A 20795-nucleotide genomic window follows, 5' to 3' on the forward strand; every position below is an offset into this window, starting at 1 on the left:
ACAACAACATTGGCTACCCTCGATATTTGGCCTCGCATAGATCGAGACATGGTGGCTGCCGCTTGGCGGACCAAGAAATGAGATTATCACCAAGAAAGACACAATAACCGAAGACGAACGCTGCGGTATCCAGGACAACCACCCCCGATGCATCCGTCTACGAAATGAGAGTGGTGGGTTTAGATGGATAAAGATGCAAGCCATGATCAAGGGTGCCCTTAATATAGCACACAATACGTTTTAGAGCATTCATGTGGACCTCCATCCGGTTATGCATGAATAGACAAATCGTTGCACGGATACTAATGTCGGTCTCGTGAATGTGAGATATTGCAGTGCACCTGCCAAGGCCGCGATAAAGTGAAGGATCCTTAAACGGTGAGGTAGAGGTGGCACTTAACTTCGGTTTGGTGTCAGGCGGCGTGGCACTTGGCCTACAAGACGACATGCTAGCTCGTTCTATGATCTCTTCGGCGTACTTCTTTTGAGATAAAAATAAACCACCTACATAACGAGTAACTGATATTCCCAAGAAATAACTGAGTGGTCCCAAATCCTTCATAGCAAATTCAGAGTTGAGAAGTGTCATGATAGACTTGCGAAGATCATCAGAGGAGGTAGTTAAGATGATATCATCCACATACAAAAAAATATGCGCCATATCAATACCTTTTCGGTAGATGAACAGAGAATGATCAGACTTGCTGTGGGTGAAACCAATACTAGAAACATAGTCAGTAAATCGTTTGTACCAGGCCCGGGTAGCTTGCTTGAGGCCATAGAAGGACTTCTTTAGTAAGCAGACATAGTCAGGATGTGTAGGGTCTCGGAAACCCACGGATTGATGCATGTAGACAGTTTCCTCGAGTTCACCATGTAAGAATGCATTTTTCACATCAAGTTGGTGAATAGGCCAACATTAGAGAGAGCTAGGCGAGAACGATGCGGATGGTCGCCGGTTTCACCACTGGGCTAAAAGTATCACCACAATCCACGCCAACTTGTTGAGTTTTGTGATCACCTACAAGTCGGGCTTTATGCCTCTCAAAGGAACCGTCAGAGTGTTCTTTATGTCTAAAAATCCACATAAACCGAATAACATGCACATTAGGTGGGCGAGGCACTAACTCCCACGTCTTATTTTTAATAAGAGCCTTATATTCATCTTCCATAGCCATTTTCCAATTCGGGTCACGTAAGGTAGACACGGGGTTACGAGAAAGGGGAGATTTGGACACATGAGTGATGAAGGCGTATTTTGGGTTAGGCTTGACAATACCGTTGACTCACAGTGATCGGTTTTGGGACGGGAGAGGACGGTGGGCTTGTGGCGGACGGGGGGGGGCCGGATAGTGGGGGGCGCGATAGCGGTGAGGGTGAGCGAGATATGGCCGTGGGTGGTGGGCTGCTAGGACCAGTGGGCAGAGGAGTATGGTCACTGGAAGGTGGGCTGTTTTGCGAGGCTAAATAGTGGATTACATAAGGAGAGGGTCCATTATCCAGAAAATCATAATGGTGACGATCTAAGGGAGTATGTAGCTTAGCAAAAGGAAATTGGGTTTCATCGAACACGACATGACGACTTATGATGATTTTCCTGGATGATAAATCATAACATTTGTAACCACGATGATGGGATGGATAGCCTAAGAACACACATGAGGTGGAACGGGCTTGAAGCTTGTTAATGGTATTAGATGGGAATAGGGGGTAACATAGGCAACCGAACACCCGAAGATGAGAATAGGATGGGTCTTTGTGATAAAGTACTTTGAGAGGAGATTGATAGGCTAATCCTTTATGAGGAAGAATGTTGAGGAGGTAGGTGGCCATTTGTAATGCATGATGCCAAAACGAAGGAGGTAAAAACGCATGAGTGAGTAAAGTACGAACCATGTTGTTTATTGTTCGAATTTTTCTTTCGGCCTTTCCATTTTGTGATGAGGTATGAGGACAGGAGAGGCGAAAAGACAAGCCATTAGATTTACAAAACTCCCAGAATGAACCCTTATCAAATTCCCTACCATTATCACATTGGATGTTCTTTATTTCCTGTTCAAGTTGAGTGCAAATGAAATTTCGAAAGACTAAGAAAATGGGTAACTTTTGAGACTTAGTTGATAAGGGAAATGTCCACAAAAAATTAGAGTAATCATCCAAGAACAAAACATAATATTTATGGCCCGAAGAGCTCAAAACGGGAGATGTCCAAAGATCACTATGGATAATATCAAATGGCATACATGTTTGTGAATGAGATGCAACAAATGGCAATTTAATCTGTTTTCCAAGAGTGCAGGAATGACAAACATGAGACTTAATCGGTCCATTACATTTAATAAATTTATTTTGCCTAAGGGAGTCGAAAACAGGTGCTCCCGGATGACCCAAACGATCATGCCACATAGATGAAGTTAAAGCTGCAAAAGACAATGGTGGTGTGGTAGTGATGGGATAAAGCTCCCCAGACTATCACATCTCATTAGACGCATCCCCGTAGGTAATCCTTCACATAAAAACCAAAAGGATCAAATTCAACGAGCGAGTTATACAGGCGGGTGAATTTTCGAACCGAGACTAGGTTCTTGATAAGATGAGGATAATGAAGAACATTTTTAAGGCTAAGGTGGGTTGGGGGGAGCTAAGTTAAGTGTGACCATAACCACGAATTGGAATTGAATGACCATTTAAAATGATTATACCACGATTATTGCTCGAATTAAAATAAGACAGAGAAGGTTACCCACTTCTTGGTGTCGTATGAGAAGTGGGCACATTTGTATCCATGTACCAATTTGCGTCGGAGGGAGTGAGTGTGTGCGTCGGCTTTTGTCTCGATGTCGGTTGAAGTGGGGGGAACGTCGGTATAGTAAGCTTGTGGTGGACGTGGCCCCGAAGTATACCCGGCTTTGCCTACGGTGGTGTTGGTCGGTGCCGTAGGGTAGTTGGATACAGATAAGGAGGCATAAGCCATGGCATGTAGGGCCTTTTGCCATTCTTCTGTGCATTCCCCGTCAAGTTCTTCCCCTTGCTTGTTGCTGCGGTCGTGGTCTTTGCTTTGCCGGTGCGCGTCCGCCGCAGCTCCATTGTTTCGGTTGTTGCTGCCCCTATTGCCACAGCCTCTACCACGGTTCTTTCCATTATTGTTCTTTGCGGTTTTGATGCCTTTTACTACTGTTATTCTGACGGTTTGGGTGGTTATTTCCAGAAGAAGGATTATTGTCGTAATCCCGAGCAATCATGGCATTAGCGGATCCGTGGCAAGCTATTTGGTGGCTTTGTTTCTTCGAGAATGAGCATGGAACGGGCTTGATAGAAGAGGAAGAGGATTTCTTTGACGGATGAGTGTACCCGCTCCGCTTATAGGCGTCGGTGGTCGAGGCTACCATTTAAAGGACGAGGCGGTTGTTGGAGGCTGGAGCCGCGTTCTTGAGTTGATCGGATAGAATCTTGAGTAGGAAGTCCTCCGTATTAGTATGAGAAAATTCATACTCGAGTGACGGCTCGAGAATTTTTGTTGTCTTGGAATATGTCACGCGGCTATTCCAGCTTCCAGTGGCCGTGGAGTCGGGTTGAGGATAGTATGCAATAGGTCGGTAGAGATGGTAGCATAAATCCATTGAAGAGCCGAAGTGGCATCAAAGTCGACCATAACTCTTTTTCGGCATCGGTTTTGGGCACCTTTTCTTTCCGGACTCGGTGGAATGATATGGTGGAGGACTGTGTGGGATTTGGCGTGGATTTTGAAGTTAGCCCGTATCCCATATTGGACGTTTTCCGTCTCAAAGGTAATGGAGATGTGATTTTTGATGTTGGCGACGACGAAAATTCCAGGTGGAAGAAGGACTTGGTGGAGTCGGATGAGGAGGAATCGGTCATGGTGGGCGATTGTAGGAGAAAGATGATAATGTTGACGCGAGAGATGGAGGAAGAGAGGCGAGAATCGTGCCCTAATATTCGATATCATGTAAGAAAGTAATAAATGCTTGCATTAATCTTTGTCAACATGTGTATATACAAAGATTCTAGGCTATAATGAAGGTAACTAAATATAGTAACTAAATATACACCTAACCATAATGGTAACTAAATATTCTTCTAATATATTTACATCAATAAAGATGGTAACTAAATATTTACATAATATTCTAACATTTCTATTTATTTATTTAACTATCTGATATTCAAAATTTACTGAGTCAGGTTTGCGCTATGCAAAGGGTAATAAAAAGAGAAACGAGTTTCCCATCATGTGTTTCTCTATAAAGACACTAAAATAATGATCCTATCAATATGTGTTCTTACATCATTAGACAACCTAACAGGTAACGCTTTTACCATTAATTTGGACCTTCCTTATTCCGATTAAGACTGGTTAACAAGAATACTTTTAATTTCTTAACTGACTTTCAATGATGATGATGGTAGTCATTTCCACTTTTTGTACTGACTTTCAATGATGATGATGCTGAATTCATTTCCACTTTTTGTCATTTTTTTCTTCACAGATCGTCTAGAACACAATCATTTCAAACCTTAGTTTGTTTGCTGAATATAAAAAAGAATAGATGAACTTCCATTTTTTTTTTTTTTTCAACTCAAAAGTGCCCCAGAGATTTTTATTTTAGTTGGTAAAAGTTGATAATTACGGCCCTAAACACTTCGGCCAACTAGTTTACAAAGCATATACAATATGTATAAATTGTGTACACTTATATTAAAATATACATATAATATAAATATCTATACACAATATATACATACAACATATACATTGATAGTGTATGTGTTGTATATATCTGTCATGTTGGGAAACTAATTGGCCCAACTGTACATATTCCCAAGGACCATTCACACGAATGCCCCTATTTCGAAGTAGTCTTTAATTTTTACGCCTCAATTTTTTGGTCTTTAATTTTTACGCCTCAATTTTTTGGCGCCGCATAACTTATATTTCGCTCGGTAAAGTTTCACATTCGGTACATATATCATAACATCCACACAAGTTATGCCAGAAAAGACAAACTTTAACACTCGATATAATCAAAAAATAATCACAACATATCTTGCATAATGAACTTGTTAGTGAGGCAAAATTTTACTTTCCGAAGATAAAAAGTTACAGAACTTATGCCTAATGAAGCAGGTATTAATATTTTTATTAAATAAACAACGGAAAAAAATTAAACACTACATATATGAGGGACAAAAATTAAAGACCAATGGGTTTAAGGACAACACGTGCAAAGACTCCATCCCAAACGTTGAGGCCTCTGACAAAAGGGCCCATTCTTGACTTACCAATAAGACAACGTCATTGCATATATCTAATTCGCAGAATTTGCCCTCCTGACATACTCCTGTGAAGGTATGGTCTCAATCAAATGTATACTAGTAGTCTAATTTATGTGTTTAAATTTTAAGTATTTGTTTCAATAATGTTGTTTGCGGGTACCCTTCTCTGCAAAGAAAAAAAGAACTCTCAAAAATTAGAAACGATATTTTAAAAAATTTCACTAATAGCAGAGTTTGAATCTTTCGCGCCATTTTCAATGTTTTAGTTAAGTGCTTTATCTAGAATAAGTCTTTTCTCTGTGAGTATTGAAATCGAAAGGACATATATATATATATATATATATTTTTTTTTTTTAACAAGCCAATTCAAACACAAACACTGATGTATATTATATTTAATTAAATGTACCAAAATTACAACTGAGAAATGAAACAGCAAAATAATAGCAAACTTTTCTTTAAGAATAATTAAACTTAGAATAAAGGATAAAAAAGTAACCAGAACTTATAAGGCAAAGTTTTGTTTCTAACACAAATCCTTTTTAACCAGCATACTTTTAGTTATGCCCCAAATAAAACTCTTCGTCAGCCCAATAATCGGAATCGAATCAATCTCCTTTACCAATTCTAGCCAATCCAGCTTGGGTCACAACATCTAGGTTGGCTAAAGTCATGTGATTGTGCATCAAATTAGTTTAGTGCACCTTGCACATTTCAAATTATCATGTGTGCCTACCTTGCTTATGAGCCTACTCAAATCTGAACTAGTAAACTAATTGACACTTTTGATTGCTTCTCGAAATTGATATATTACCTTATTCCCTTAATCTAGGAGGAAAGTTGTGCAAACGACGACAACTGTTTACAGGTTTGCTCGATCAAAAAAGGCCAAATGACCAATCTACATGCCCGGGAATTACCATGCACCAACTTGGAGCCATACAAAACAAAGATTAATATAACTTTGTTATTTGTTTTGTTCATTCCTTGACTTGAGAGAAACACATACGGCGTTATCTTTTCACCTTCACTTATAAGTTCGAGGGAAACTGAATTTAGTTTTCAGTAACACTATAAAGAATTTTATCACGTACTCGTTGTAACGAGTTATTACTATTTTTTTAATTATCGGTCACGATGAAGAATTGCTTGTTGTATATGAATTTAACTCGACAATAAAAGATTTACACGAATAAATGCTTAGAAGTTAAACTCTAAAAGGAAACCTTCATGATCTTGTCACGACCCGACCTACGGGCCGCGACGGGTACCCGAGGCTGACCACCGAGCACCCCTCATTCTATTGCTTAGACCTTTGTCTTTAAGAAGGGCAATCATTTATAATCATAAAAATGACTTTCGTATAGAACATCTTTTTCATTAACGTAGGCCCTTTGGGCTATCGAAACAAGAATAATATACATAGGCTTTCATTTGCATAGTTATGATGACAATACTATGAAATTATCTCAGCCCACTAGAACTTCTGACATATGGACGGTGAAGGTATGTGGTCTCAAAATAAATGTACATAATGATGTCTCGAAATTTATGTGTATTATTTTTAAGTATTTGTTTCAATAATGTTGTTTGTGAACACGGGTCGAAAACCTTCTCTGCAAAGAGAAAAAATGTAAAGCATGAAAATTAGAAACTATATTTTATAATGACATAAGATGGAAGTCTCACTAGTGGCACCTAATACGATCTTTCGCGCCATTTTCAATGTTATTAGTTAAGTGCTAGCATTCTCCAGAATAAGTCATGTCGCCTCTATACAGTTTAGAAGATACAGAACTATCTATTTTTATAGCAGAAATTAAAATGCTACTCCCTCCATCCCAATTTATGTATACATAGCATACTCGTTTGTAAAGATGTCATATACTTATCTAAACTCGTACTCACATGAATGTGATTACGATAAATTCAATACTTTAACATTAAAATTTATATATTTGAAAAAATTCATAGAAAAATGCATATAACATACTTTTCTCATATCAATTTGGTGAAAAAATACATTTTAAAATATTGGTCGAAGTTACGTACTCGCGCCTTTAAAATCGATGACATTGCGGTATACGTACTCGGCACTAAATTGGGACAGGGGAGTAGATACTTTTGCCTCTTAGCGCCGCCATAATGAACGTTCATCAGTTCAGTGCAAGCATTCTCTAGAATAAGTCTTTTCTCTGTGAGCTTTGAAATCGAAAGGACAAAATAAAACCATTGCATTTGTTTAGGTGTATTTTAACGTAACAAGCCAATTCGAACACAAACACTGATGCAGTGATGTATATTATATTTATTGTACCAAAAATTACAACTGAGAAATGAAACAGCAAAATAATAGCAAACACTAGTTAAGAACGAAAACTGAGAATAAACGATAAAAGAGTAACCAGAAGGAGACGAGACACTAGAACATAGAAAAGAGATGAGGGGTTAGACTGAGCCAAATCTGCAGAGCACAATACACATAGAACTCTTGTTTCTAACACACAATCCTTTTTTAACCAGCCGCTATTGGTCGTCAGCCCAATAATCCGAACCGAATCAATCTACTTTACCAATTCTAGTCTATCCAGCTTGGGTCACAACAGCTAGGTTGGCTAGACTGGCAGTCATGTGATTGTGCATCAAATTATCGAGTGCACCTTGCACATTTCAAATTATCATGTGTGCCTACCTTGCTTATGAGCCTACTCAAATCTGAACTAAACTAATTAACACTTTGACTGCTTCTCAAAATTGACACGATATCTTATTCCCTTAATCTAGGAGGAAAGTTACGCAAACGACTACAACTGTTTACAGGTTTGCTCGATCGATAAAGGCCAAATGACCAATCTATATGCCCCGGAAATACAATGCAACAACTTGGAGCCATACAAAACAAAGATTAATATAACTTCAAAACAAAGATTAATATAACTTTGTTGTTTTGTTCATTCCTTGACTTGCGAGTAACACATACGGCGTTATCTTTTCACCTTCACTTATAAGTTCAAGGGAAACTGAATATTAGTTTTCAGTAACACTACAAAGAATTTTATCCTGTACTCGTTGTAACAGGTTATTACTATGGTTACAGGTTTACCATATCAGTCTTTGACGAAGAGTAGCTTCTTGTAGACGAATTTAACTCGACGATGTAAGAAATGATATACACAAATAAGTGCAAGAAGATAAACTTGAAAGGAGACCTTGAGGATCCACTCCATAAAGCTAGATATATAAGGAATTCTTTCGAAATCCAAGCAAGAATTTATCGCTCAAATTCAGAAGTCAAGAGATTTAATGAATAAACTAGGTATTCCAAAGAGTCCATCGATCAAACCACGTGTATATGGTTGAATATTTTTGAACAATACAGATTTAATTTCTATGTCAGCATGCATCGTCACAAAGGACGAAAGACGTATCGTATTTGACTTAAAATTCTAAAATTTTCTGGTAAATATCCAGGTCATTGTTGTCCCTCATCAGGTATAAGAGAGTCACTCATGTAGCTTTCTCATTAATTTTAGACCAATAAAAAGAATTTAGTAAGAGGTGCCAAAATATAAAAAGAATACACACACCCAGAAAATAAGGGGAGTCAACATATAGTATATGTACATAAAACTAAAATTTAACCTAGCTAAACAGTGTAATTTCTGGCGAAGGAGTGTCAATTGACACCCCTTAGCATAAGGTGGCTTTGCCACTGGGCACTACGACTTCACTATCCTTTGCCTGCCCATAGAACCTCTCAAATATCTCTAGGAAAGGATGAATTGGTAGCCATTCTCTATTTTTATTTGTACAAAAAAAAGTCGCCGATGATTAGATAGAACAGACTCCCAAATATCTACCAGCAACTGCAATCTTAAAGAGACGCGAAAATCCTGTGAACTCACTTCTGTAACTGGATAATCAGAAGCCCAAACTGTGCTTACTTTGGATGATTTGGTGCTAGATAATCCTTACCTCATTGATGGAAACTTCTGTACTTGTTATTGCCTTCAATTGCTCCTCCTCCAATAGACACTCATGGTATTCATGAACCCGTGTGAGGGTCTCTACTTTAGCGGAACAAAGACTAAGGGACTAGCCTCGTTACAACTTATTTTCATTGAAGTACTAGCTAGATCAAGCTGTTCTAATTGACCGAGGATGAATGACCCCTAAGGTAATCAACATGAGATCCAAATCCTGTGATATTCCCCTGGTACACGCCTTTGATTTCGGAGCTTAAGCTTTCAACCTTACACACTTATGATTACAGATTCAGCCTTCCATAGAGACCAGTTTGTTTCTTCATTATGTTTAATCCCTCCTTCCCTTTTCTTGGGTATGTCCGCATCGATGAATGTTGGGATTCCATCCATAAAGTTTATCCTTCTAGCTTTCCAATGAAAAGCGAGATTTTACGACCTTTGGTTCTCTTCTTCCACCTGGTTTCTCGCTAGATTAATACGTCATCAACTGATGTTAGCCTCGCTGAGTCTGAACGCCCTAAAATTGCTCCAAAACAATATACTAGCAAAGCAAAATCCGAAGACAATATATCACTTTCATTAGAACCTTTCCACATCAATAGCTTCTCGGATTGTTCCCTTCATCTAGTGTTACAATCTCTCATCCCCTGGGAATTGCCGCAAGACCAAAGCTTCCAATCTTGTCTTCCTAGTGATTGGAAGTATAGTCTACAAGAAGAACACTAGGTTAGGAAAGTACCAATAACATCTTTTGTAGACAGTCTAAGACACGCATGACATGGAAATTCGGGGATAATATCATCTGCTGCTTAAAACTTGACCTTTACAAGTCTATCTACCATCTATATAGTAGACTGGCAGAGAAACTTCATTCATCTCTCTGTGACGAATGTGAAATGTTGGCCTCAGAGTAAAAGGGCCAAATTGACTTGTACAGGAAATAATTTCAATTAGCTTGCCAAGAATGACTAATTCAGCAGTCTGCCATTAGGCTGAAGAATCAAGTAATCCATATATTCTGCAACATAAATTCCACAAAAATTCGAAAGCACTTTTCTAAGAGCACGCACAATTTATCTTTAAGATTAGTATCAGGGACTTACAGTATCATTCCTTCTTCCTGAAGACGAGGACCAATTGGCAGAAGTAACAGTGCACATATCAATATCACCATCTTCATCCTGCTAGTCTTCTCTAGCCTCTTCAGTGCTTTGATCCATTTTGGGTTACAGTATGAGAAGAAAATCTATACGAATGAACAAATTAAGGGCATGCCAGTGAACAAATTAAGGGCATGCCAGTGGCAACAGATTGCTGAAACACAAGTTCAAAAGCTACAGTACACGAATCACATACCTTATTATGATGGTACGTTCTCACCTTGGTTGTGTATTGTACATCTGAATCATTCGCCATATGTGATGTGAACCAACCTCAAACTTACATAAAGGAAGATGGTGGAGGTATAAGTTAGTAGAAGAAATTAAGTAATAAAGCTTCAATAGTTGATCGAAGAACATCCAGTGTGATTACAACACCGGAGTCCAATACCTTGCCACTAGCTAGAAACAAACCCACCGACAGACTGGAATTGTTAAAAGTCCCATACATGGATAATCATATAGAAGTCATGCCTAAGTCTCGTTCAAAAGATAACAATGTTAACCAGAATCCGGTCAAATTTTCACAATCTGGTTATGCGGTGATCCTATATTGAGGATCAAACATATGCCACGCACGGCGAACCAGCCAGAGACTAGGTCAGAACGGTATAAGGAAGAATATAACAAAATATACACTGCATTGAAGACAAGAACATACAGTATTAGAAAGCCAAACAGGCATAACTATGAACTTCATATTAGCATGAGTGATTACAGAAAGATAAGTCTTCTCTCTTACTATCAATGTAAGAAGACCGAGACCTTGTAAATGTTAGCAAACTGACTACTTAATGTCAAAAGCTGTACAGAACATTTGTTTGATTCAACAGTAGCTCAATTCTCTCATCCAAAAACTTACCAAGAATCAGCCATCCATTGGAAGAAAGGGAACGAACAAACATAGTTCCTCAAAAGCAAAAGTGAAAAAAAGAATCAAAGAACACAAAAACTCTTCTGCTCATATCCTTTTTTTTTTTTTTTTTTTTTTCCCCTTCTCCTTGAATCAAAAAATTGAACTAACAAGTAAACATTCAGAAAGCTGTGATCATTGCATAAATTCTGCAATAAACCAACAGCGACATCCTGTTCCTAACAGTATATCCCGTCTGGCTGCGTGAAGTCATTATATCGAACTCTGAAATCTTCATTGGAAGTCAAGGAGGCCCAACTCATCCAAGCAGAAGTTGAAGTCCTCCTGTCGGCCTGGTTTCAGAAAATCAAAATCGTAATCAACCGCATTAGGTGCTTGCTGATCCATTTGCTGCAAACCTTCAAACGTTTTACCATCTGCGTTGTCCAACTGATATGATGGATTTGAGAACTGATTATCTGCATCCTCCAACTGATATGATTGATATGGGAACTGATTATTGTCATAGGCAGCACTCTGCATTCGATATGAGGGATCATAGGCGTACTGCTCTTGTTTAGGAGGAAAAGAACCATCTTGATTAGGAGCCGAGGCATCGAGGGGAGTAGAACCCAACATGCTTAATAGTACATCTACATCAAACATCTCATCATCCCAACCAAAGTTCTCTAGATTATCTTGTCCACTCTTCTGTACATCATAATCAAAGGTGACAGGCTCTTCTTTAATTTCACGAACCTCTCTTGTATCTAACGCCCCCTTAGCCTCGTCTTTCGCTTCCTCCATCACTGAGCTCAGAGGTGTTCCAGCTTCAGAAGAACAAATCCTAGTATCATCAACTCTTGATTCACTTTTAAGAATGTTGGTTCTTCCTCTCTTGTCATCAGCAGGGCATACCTCAGAGAAACTCGAGGCTGTCGTGGAGTCAGATTGAGATATCGTTGGCAACGAAGAATCATCAGTAACAGACTCTTTCGATGAAGTGTAATTCGGGAGATTCAGCCTTGCACATGGACCATACATTGCTCTAGCAGCTTCATCATAAGCAAGAGCAGCCTCGATTGCCGTTTGAAATGTACCCAACCAAAGCCTATTTCCTCTATGTGGCTCCCTAATCTCAGCAACCCATTTACCCCATGTCCTTTGCCTAACACCTCTGTATTTACATCTCGCGTTTTCGGGTCCTCCTTTACCTTTCATACACCCCTTCTTTGACCCTTTAGCAGGAACTTTACGCACACTAGAGTTTAATTTCTCATTGACTTCTTTCCACTTTGCAATTGTCTCTGCTACATTCTTCGGTGCATCTTTTCTACTCCTTGATTTCCTTTTTCTTGTATAATCCATAGGTATAGAAATCATATTTGAAGCTTGATCAAGTATAGCCATTATTTCTGTAAACAAGACAGATGATAAAACGTCAGATATGATAATATTATAGACAAAACAAGAAGCAAAAGCCTTTGCAAGCAAGTAAAATATAAAAATATTTCCTTCCTCTACAAGGAACCCAAAAATAAAAGAATCCCTTGCCTTTGCCACCAAGTAAAAAATTGCTTTCAAGCAAAAATCGAGTTTTGCACCATACTTACAAATTCAACACGAAACATCAAAAAACAATGGAAATTCCACCAATTATTAAAAAGGGAAAATTACCCTCTATGTCTACTGGGAAAAAATATTTACCCGATTTAGCCCAATTTTTCCTTATATACGGAGTATTATACACATTTATACAAGGTGAACACATCGTTTACAGCAAGGGTACAATGATGTATACTGTGTGTATAAGCACTGTTTTGGAGAAAAAAAAGTTGTTTATGCGAATGTAAACTGAAAATATAAAAGGGGAAATTAAGCTCTCTGTCTGCTAGGAAAGAATATTTACCAGATTTAGCCCAACGTTTCCTTAATTGCACGGTTTAGCCCAAATTTTCCTTAAAACCTCTTAAATATGGAGTATTATGTACTTTTATACAAGGTGAACACATCATTTACCGTAAGGGTATAACGATGTATACTGTGTGAACAAGCACTGTTTTGGAGAAAAAAAAAGTTGGTTATGCGAATGTAAACTGAAAATATGGCTACATAGGTGTAATATACAATGTTGGGTTGTATATTTTTGTAAAATACCCTTATTAAAAACCCTAATCAGCAATATTATCTTCTTTCACCTCTATCAACTCCTGATTGAAACTAACAACAACTGAGCAAATTTAACCAAACTTCAACAAAAATCAAACACATTTAACCAAATCAAGTAAAAATATAGAGGAATAAATCAACTAACCTTACAATATTGTTCCAAATTTGACCTCCTTTTGAAGAATCTTGCTTCTTTTTTTTCGCTTCAAGAAACACTAATTTCTCCTTCTTTGATTTAATAAAGTTGAAGTTTGGTAAACAGATCAAATCTTTTGGTTTAGTATAGTAGTATTTTGAGAGTGATTTGTTTTTCTTGGATAAGTTTGTTACACGAAGAGAAACTGAAAACCAAGTGAGGGTGGATTTTGATGAGGTATTTATAGACTTCTTTAGATATTTTTTAATGTGTTATTTTTAATTAGTAAATATCTAGTGTTTATAAATGTGGTGATGTGGACAGATTAAGATTGAGTCCGTGGCTCTTTGACCACCGAGGGTTTTGACACGTGTCCGTGGAAAGTTCACGAATGTCTCGTTTTCAGTTTTCTTTGTGATGAAGAAATCCTGTACTGAAATCCTGTTTTATCTTTGACCTTTGACTTTGGGAATATTTACTACTATGCCATTAAGTTCGAGATTTATCTAATTTGTTTCAGAGACTGCTGTCACTTTCCAGGAGCCAACCGTTGCAAGTTGACAAGGCCAAGTAGTGATGACTTCCTAATCACGTATGCCTTTTTTTATGGGGAAATTTCAAAAATGTGCAATTTAGCATAAAAAATTATATTTGTATAGTTATATTTTTAAATTACATCATAAATCACTTTTTAATATATAATATTATATAATAATATACAACTTTATACATATGGAGTAGATAATATATCAACCTTGTATAAAAGTGTATAATAATGTATAGAGTGTATAATAGTAATATATAAGAGGTGTTTGTATCCAAAAAAAAATTCAATTGTATACAACAATAAATAACATATTTTCAATTGTAGTGACGAAACAAATATACAACATGCTTTTGAAGTGAGGGGTACAAATTGGGTCATTTCGGGTGATTTTACAAACATGAGCTATTTTTAGGTAATTATTTTTCCTAAATAGTCATAGAGGGTTATTTTTCCTTTTTTTTTTTCCTCAAATTTTAAAGTGAAATGCACAGTTGAAATTGAAATTTTATTTTTTTGGATCTTATTTTAGTATTCGATTTAAATTCAAAAGTTGATCAAGCTTTTTTAATTTTGGGGGTATAAAGGAAGTTATTAGACTATTTTTTAAATCTCCCGTAAGCTACATAACTCAAATCAATCTGGAGAAAAAAAATTATCCTTTCGTGCAACGATGCAGATGAATAAATCTACAGATGACAATTGGGTAGGGCGGGGCAGGACAAAACTGAATTTTTGAAAAAATTAATGAGGCAGATTAGGTCAAAAGTTTTTAGGAAAAAGGACACAAATAGCCGGTGGAGTGAAATTAATTTCACCCTCTAACCCAATTTTTCCCAAACTCAAATTATACCTACTAAACTAATCCCATCCATTAGTCAAAACTTAAATAAGACAATTTTTAAATAAAAACCCAAACACAAAAATGTTTGAGATTTATTTTTATATATAATATGTGCCATTTGTGTATAAAATATGTATCAAGACCTATTCGTAATGTATATAAACCGTATAAAATATGAATCACTAAGTTATGTATCATTTGTATATAATATGTATCATTTACGTATATAATGTGTATCAAAGACAAGGTAACCGCCTGTATAGAATAGAAAATTGTATCATTTTTGTATATAATATGTATCATCTTTTGTATATAAATATATATATAATTAAAATGTGTATATAAATTTATCGCCTTTGTATAGAAAGTGTACCATACGTATAAAAAATGTATAATAGAAACCGTATCATTGTGGTATATAATATGTATCACTATTGTATATGTAAAAAAAATATCATATCATTATTGTATAATATGTGTATAATAAATGTATAATTAACGTATAACTTATGTAAAATAAATGTATGATTAAGTCCAGCATATGTATATAAACTGTATAATTCTTGTATATAAAGTGTATATATAATTCCAACATATGTATATATACTGTAGCAGCCCTTTAGTGGCGACTTAGTCGCCACGAAAAGTTTTTTTTTTTTTTTTTTTTAAGCGCCTGAGTTGAAAAAAAATGGCCTTGACATTATTTTGGGCCGACCAGCCACTTTTTGGCATTATTTTGGGCCGAACAGACACCTGGTGGAATTAAGCTCAAACAGTGGTTAAATGTGGGATTAGTTTGGCTGAGTGGACACATAGTGTCTTTTTCCCAAGTTTTTAAAAACTGGGTCGGGTAAAAAAAGATCACCCTTTTAAATAAATCTTCTTCATGTATATGTGTCCTTTGTTTGTCAAAAAATGAATGGAAAATACTTTTTTTATAAACTTAATAAGTTTTTGAAATACTCTTTACAATTCTCCACTTTTCTGCTCTATGAAAATAAGTAAATAGCACCTCCATTTATAATAATTCAAAATTTGATTTAGCTATGAATTCTAGAAACCCTATTCCTATATTTAGGGAGTGCTTTGCCCCCCAATGTGGGACTACCCGCCACGAATCCGGATTAGTCGGGTTCCAATGCGGATACCGGACACCGGATGGAAAATCAAAAAAAAAAAAATTATATTCTAAACAAATTTAATTTCCTACAATTTGAATTATTCTTTAACAACAAGCCAGTATATATTTGTATATATTTTGATTCCTTTGAATAATTATAATAATAGCTTTGTTAGCTTCCATTAACAATCCTCGCTAGTTCTCAAAATGTTGATTAAGTGTGGAAAATTGTGTAATCAGAGGTTTTTTTTTGTTCGAACCTTGAATATAAAATATTAGATAAAAAGACGCTTCACGCTCTAAGAATCTTATGTGCAACATGAATCAAATTAGTCTGAACATAAGATAACAAATATCAGCAAAAAAAAAAAAAAAAAAAATGAAAATAAGAGATAATCTAGAGGCCTAGTTATAAATTCACATGAATCATAATATTAATTTGTAACCACACGACTTCGTATACTTTATTTAATTCTGACTCCGCCTCTGAAAGGAAAGGTACCAGTGTGATTCTTCCTAAGGATTAAGTGGGGACTAACAAAAGGATACGATTTCCATGTCCCTGCATGTGTTACACTTATCAATTTGCAATGCATTAGATAGGATGTCATCAGTGACCGCGTTTTCAGCTTACTTTATTTTAATTAATTAATAGGTCCAACGCGTACGTTCGTCAAAGCATAGCTGAGTACTGCTAAACATTACGGCGCAATGGATGACGACTTTCGCCTTTTAAACACTTGGAAAGCTTAGCAGCCTCTTTTTTTCCTCGTCCTGTCAAGTGGCCAATACGTGCTGGCTGACGCATATACGTACTCTTTTTGTGGAGGATCATTATCTTTGGCGCGGATTCCCCTTCAAAGGCGTTGGTCTTTAATTTTTTACCCTTAAATTATTGGTTTTTAATTTTTATCATTCGATTAAATGACCCACAAAAATATTTTTGAAGTTGTTTTGAATTTAACTTATTAAAAAAAAAACATTTCGCAAGGTAAGGTAGGCGGAGCTTTCTCAAAATCTTTACCTTGTAATTTTTTTTTTTTTTAGGATTCGAACTAAAACCTCGATGCATTTTCAACTATTTTTTTAGGCGAAGGGTAAAAATTGAAGACCAGTAATTTGAGTGGCAAAAATTAAAGACTGCCCTAAAATAGGGGCAATCCTGTGAATTGCCAGGATTGCATCCTTGTTATTGGGCTAGAAATTGGGTCAAAGTAAGCTGGGCCCGTGATTGGCACCACTTAGCCCATGATAAAAATTTGATGAGTTATTTACAAAATGGCCTTTTAAGTACGTGATCTTAAACTTTTGACCTATTTGTCGTGTAGATAAAATTTTAAGTTTAACAAGTTTTGTCATAAACCTTTTATTGGGCGTCCGGTTTTGGCCGTCCCATTTAACTTCTATTTTGCTTGAATATTCAGTATTAGGTAACGCCAGACAAAAGTGTCTGCTTCTTCTCCGCCTCATCTTATTCTTCTTTTTTCCTCCTCCTTTATTTAGTTGTTGTACAATAATATTTTTTGAATTTATAGCAATTGAAATATAATGCTTTGAAGAAATTTTACATATAAAAGTTGAGTTTAGATTTAATGGGTTTTGAAAACAATGACAAATCACTAGTATTGCAAAATGAGTTCTTAGATTTGTTTTTCTATTGACATGTTGATGCTTTGGGTTTGTTTTTTTAATGATAAATGAAACTTATGTTTTAAATTTGAGCTTATTTGGAGTAGTTTTTGGCGTTGAATTGTGTCTTGTGTTGTTGAAACTCAACAAACAAATTTCTTTTTTTTTTTTTTTTGGCAAAAAAGATTCAAACACACATGATTGAAATTTTAGTCAATTTTTACATGCACCTCAGTCAAATAGAGTCTAAAGTTAGCTTTGACAAGTCAGGTAAAACTTCTGAAATTTGGCATTGTCAAGTCCCACAACTTTAGTAAAAAATGTTTGAATTTGGTCTTGGCAAGCCATACCAAATTTCAAGCAAAAAAAATCTTAATTCAGACGTGAGTTTTTAATTTAATCATGTACGTTTGAAGTTGTTCCCAAAGTGAATAAACCTGCCAAAAAGAAAAAAGAAAAACAAAAGGGCTATACACCCCTGTACTATCTAAAAAGGGTCAAATATACCCTCGTTATACTTTGGGTCCAAATATACCCCTACCATTATACTCGTGGCGACAAATAAGGGTGCCGAGGTGAAAGGTTGTGTGCCTAGGTAGAAAGTGGTACGTTACTACGTGAAAGATCTAATTTATCAAACGTTAGGCTAAGTAGAATCGATGTCCACCTTGGAAAACTTTAACTGAGAAAGGTATATTTGAACCACAAGATAAATCTTACAGTGGCATATCGGGATTCCAAATGATAACGGCTAAGATATTGCCCTCTTTTCCGTTAAAATATTAATGGCATGTGGGATTGGGCTCCACCTTATATTTGTGCCCAAATTATAACGGTAAGGGCATATTTAGACCCAAAGTATAACGGGGGTATATTTGGCCCTTTTCCAATAGAATAGGGATATATTTGACCCTTTTAAAAAAAAAAATTACTCTTACTTTTCTTTTTGGTCTGTGTTAAAAAAGTGCCTCTTTTTATATTTAGTATGTTGACAATTCAAATATCTTATATGACAAGTTTCAATACATTTTAGTACATCATACACATCTAATTTCAGACTACGAAACGTTAAGGCGACAATTAAATCGACGAGGAGTACAACATTTTTTTTAAGTGTTGATTATTAAAAGGAATTTTTAAATTTTGCTCACATTTGCCTTTAAATTACGCCTATATCATTAATTTCACTTTTGCCTTTCAGACGTGAATCACAGCCGTTCAATAACAAAATCACGATATTTTGGCCCGAACCCCGCTTACAAATTAAAAAATCAGCAAGGTACATGAGCCGTGTATGTCGGACCCGTATACACTTGTTAAAGAATTACTAAAGTTATGCCGACCAAGATACCAGTTCCATATGATTGGTATAAGTATTTTACTTCTCCGTATAACTTTCATAATTCCTTAACAAGTTTTACGTGAAGCAAGATATTTATTAGCAAACTTAGTTAAGTTTGAATGAAGTTTTTCTAGTTATGCCTTTTGGGACAGACTTTTAGTTAAGAGATAATTAAAAAAAAGATATGCCCTAGCGCATAACTAAAAGATGTCCTTACAACTTGTTTTAACTTTCTTAAGGCATAACTAAAAATTTGTCTTATAAGACAAAGTTCATGTCTTTTTCTTTTTTGCCTGATGGGAAGTACTTTTACGTGCTTTTAACAGGTTTTTAAAAGTTCCATCCCATAAGGCATAATCAGGGAAAGACTTTGTTAAGCATGCCAACTACAAGTTTCTCAAAGCCTCTTTACAAGTATGCCGACCTGTGTTAAACTCCGTGAAGAAATTACCAAAAGTTATGTTGACCCGACATACTTATGCCAAGTCTCCGCCCACAAGGCATAGCATGCCGGTCCCAGACAACTTTGTAATTCCTTAGTCAAAGTTGTATGTAAAGGCAGACAGTCAGAATTTAAACTTTGCCTTGCTAATTTTTTTTTAAAATTTTGACCGACGGGAGTTCTAACCTCGAAACCCATTTAATTTAAATAATAGTAAAATTTAAAGATTTTAAAATATGAGGGACAAAATTTAAAGACCACCCTAAAAGAAGGGCAATCTCCATGCAAAGCGAGCAAATGATGGCCCCGAAAGTGAATATATGTGTACTTAGCCAGTTTTGCTCCAAGGCAACACTCCTGACTTGGAGTCCTATTTTAAATTGTCAAAGTGGAATCACAAATTATGCATTTTTGCGTTTTTGTTCTCTCCCAAAAAACCCAAAAATCCATACTGATTGCAAGAAATTTGATACATCACCTTTTTCCTAGATTTTTCATTTTCAGCCATTTTGCTTATTGGGCTGTATATAATATGTATGATTCTAAAACCGGGTTTTTTGAGTTAGCTAACTGTTACTTTTTTTGTATCTTTGCATTTGAAAGATCTGGGAAATTAACTTTAAAAACAGAATTTTGAATGATTTTAAATTTTGAAAAAACAATTTAATGGGTTTTGTTAATTATCCAAATGAAATTTTTAAACGGGGTTTAAAAGTTTCTCCCCCAATTTTTGGTAAAAATGGCAAAATTATTATGTCTATTTTTAAAATATTTAGGCACTAGTATATTTTGTGAAAACACCCCCTTTTTGGGATATTTGGAAGCATTTTTCAAAAAATTTTTTTTAATAGGTTATAAAAACCCTACACTATTATGTATAATGATTTCCCCCCAGGGTTTATATAATGTTGTATATAATATTGTATATCAGCTGTAAAGGGTAAATATTTTCAAAAGTCGTATATTTTTTAAAATATCCCAAATTTTATTCCGATCTTTATGGGCTATCTCGACTAAGCATATTTAACCTTTAATTAATTGAAATGTGCATTTTGATCCCTTTGCCGATGAATATCACAAATTTACCATAATTAATCGTTCCACCGCTTAGTTACCAATATGTTATATTAAGCTTGTATTTATTCCATATTTGATGATAATATACTTCTAAAAGTAGTTCAAATATAACATATTTTCTACATAAAAGGACAAAGAAACATTTTATTTAATTAAATTAAATGGTTTACCGATATGACAAAGGCAAAATCAAATTTC

At 35.8% G+C, this 20795-nt stretch overlaps 1 protein-coding gene across 1 annotated transcript; it reads right to left on the reverse strand.

Moving 5' to 3' along the window:
• Positions 1-11106: 11106 nt before the first annotated feature.
• LOC132068394 (dehydration-responsive element-binding protein 2A-like) lies at positions 11107-13140 on the reverse strand. Its single transcript, XM_059461966.1, has one exon. It carries the CDS (start codon positions 12702-12704, stop codon positions 11589-11591), a length of 1116 nt encoding a protein of 371 aa, XP_059317949.1. The 5' UTR covers positions 12705-13140; the 3' UTR covers positions 11107-11588.
• Between the last annotated feature and the right edge of the window lie 7655 nt (positions 13141-20795).

The sequence above is a fragment of the Lycium ferocissimum genome, chromosome 8 (assembly GCF_029784015.1).
Source record: "Lycium ferocissimum isolate CSIRO_LF1 chromosome 8, AGI_CSIRO_Lferr_CH_V1, whole genome shotgun sequence".
Classification (NCBI taxonomy): Eukaryota; Viridiplantae; Streptophyta; class Magnoliopsida; order Solanales; family Solanaceae; genus Lycium; species Lycium ferocissimum.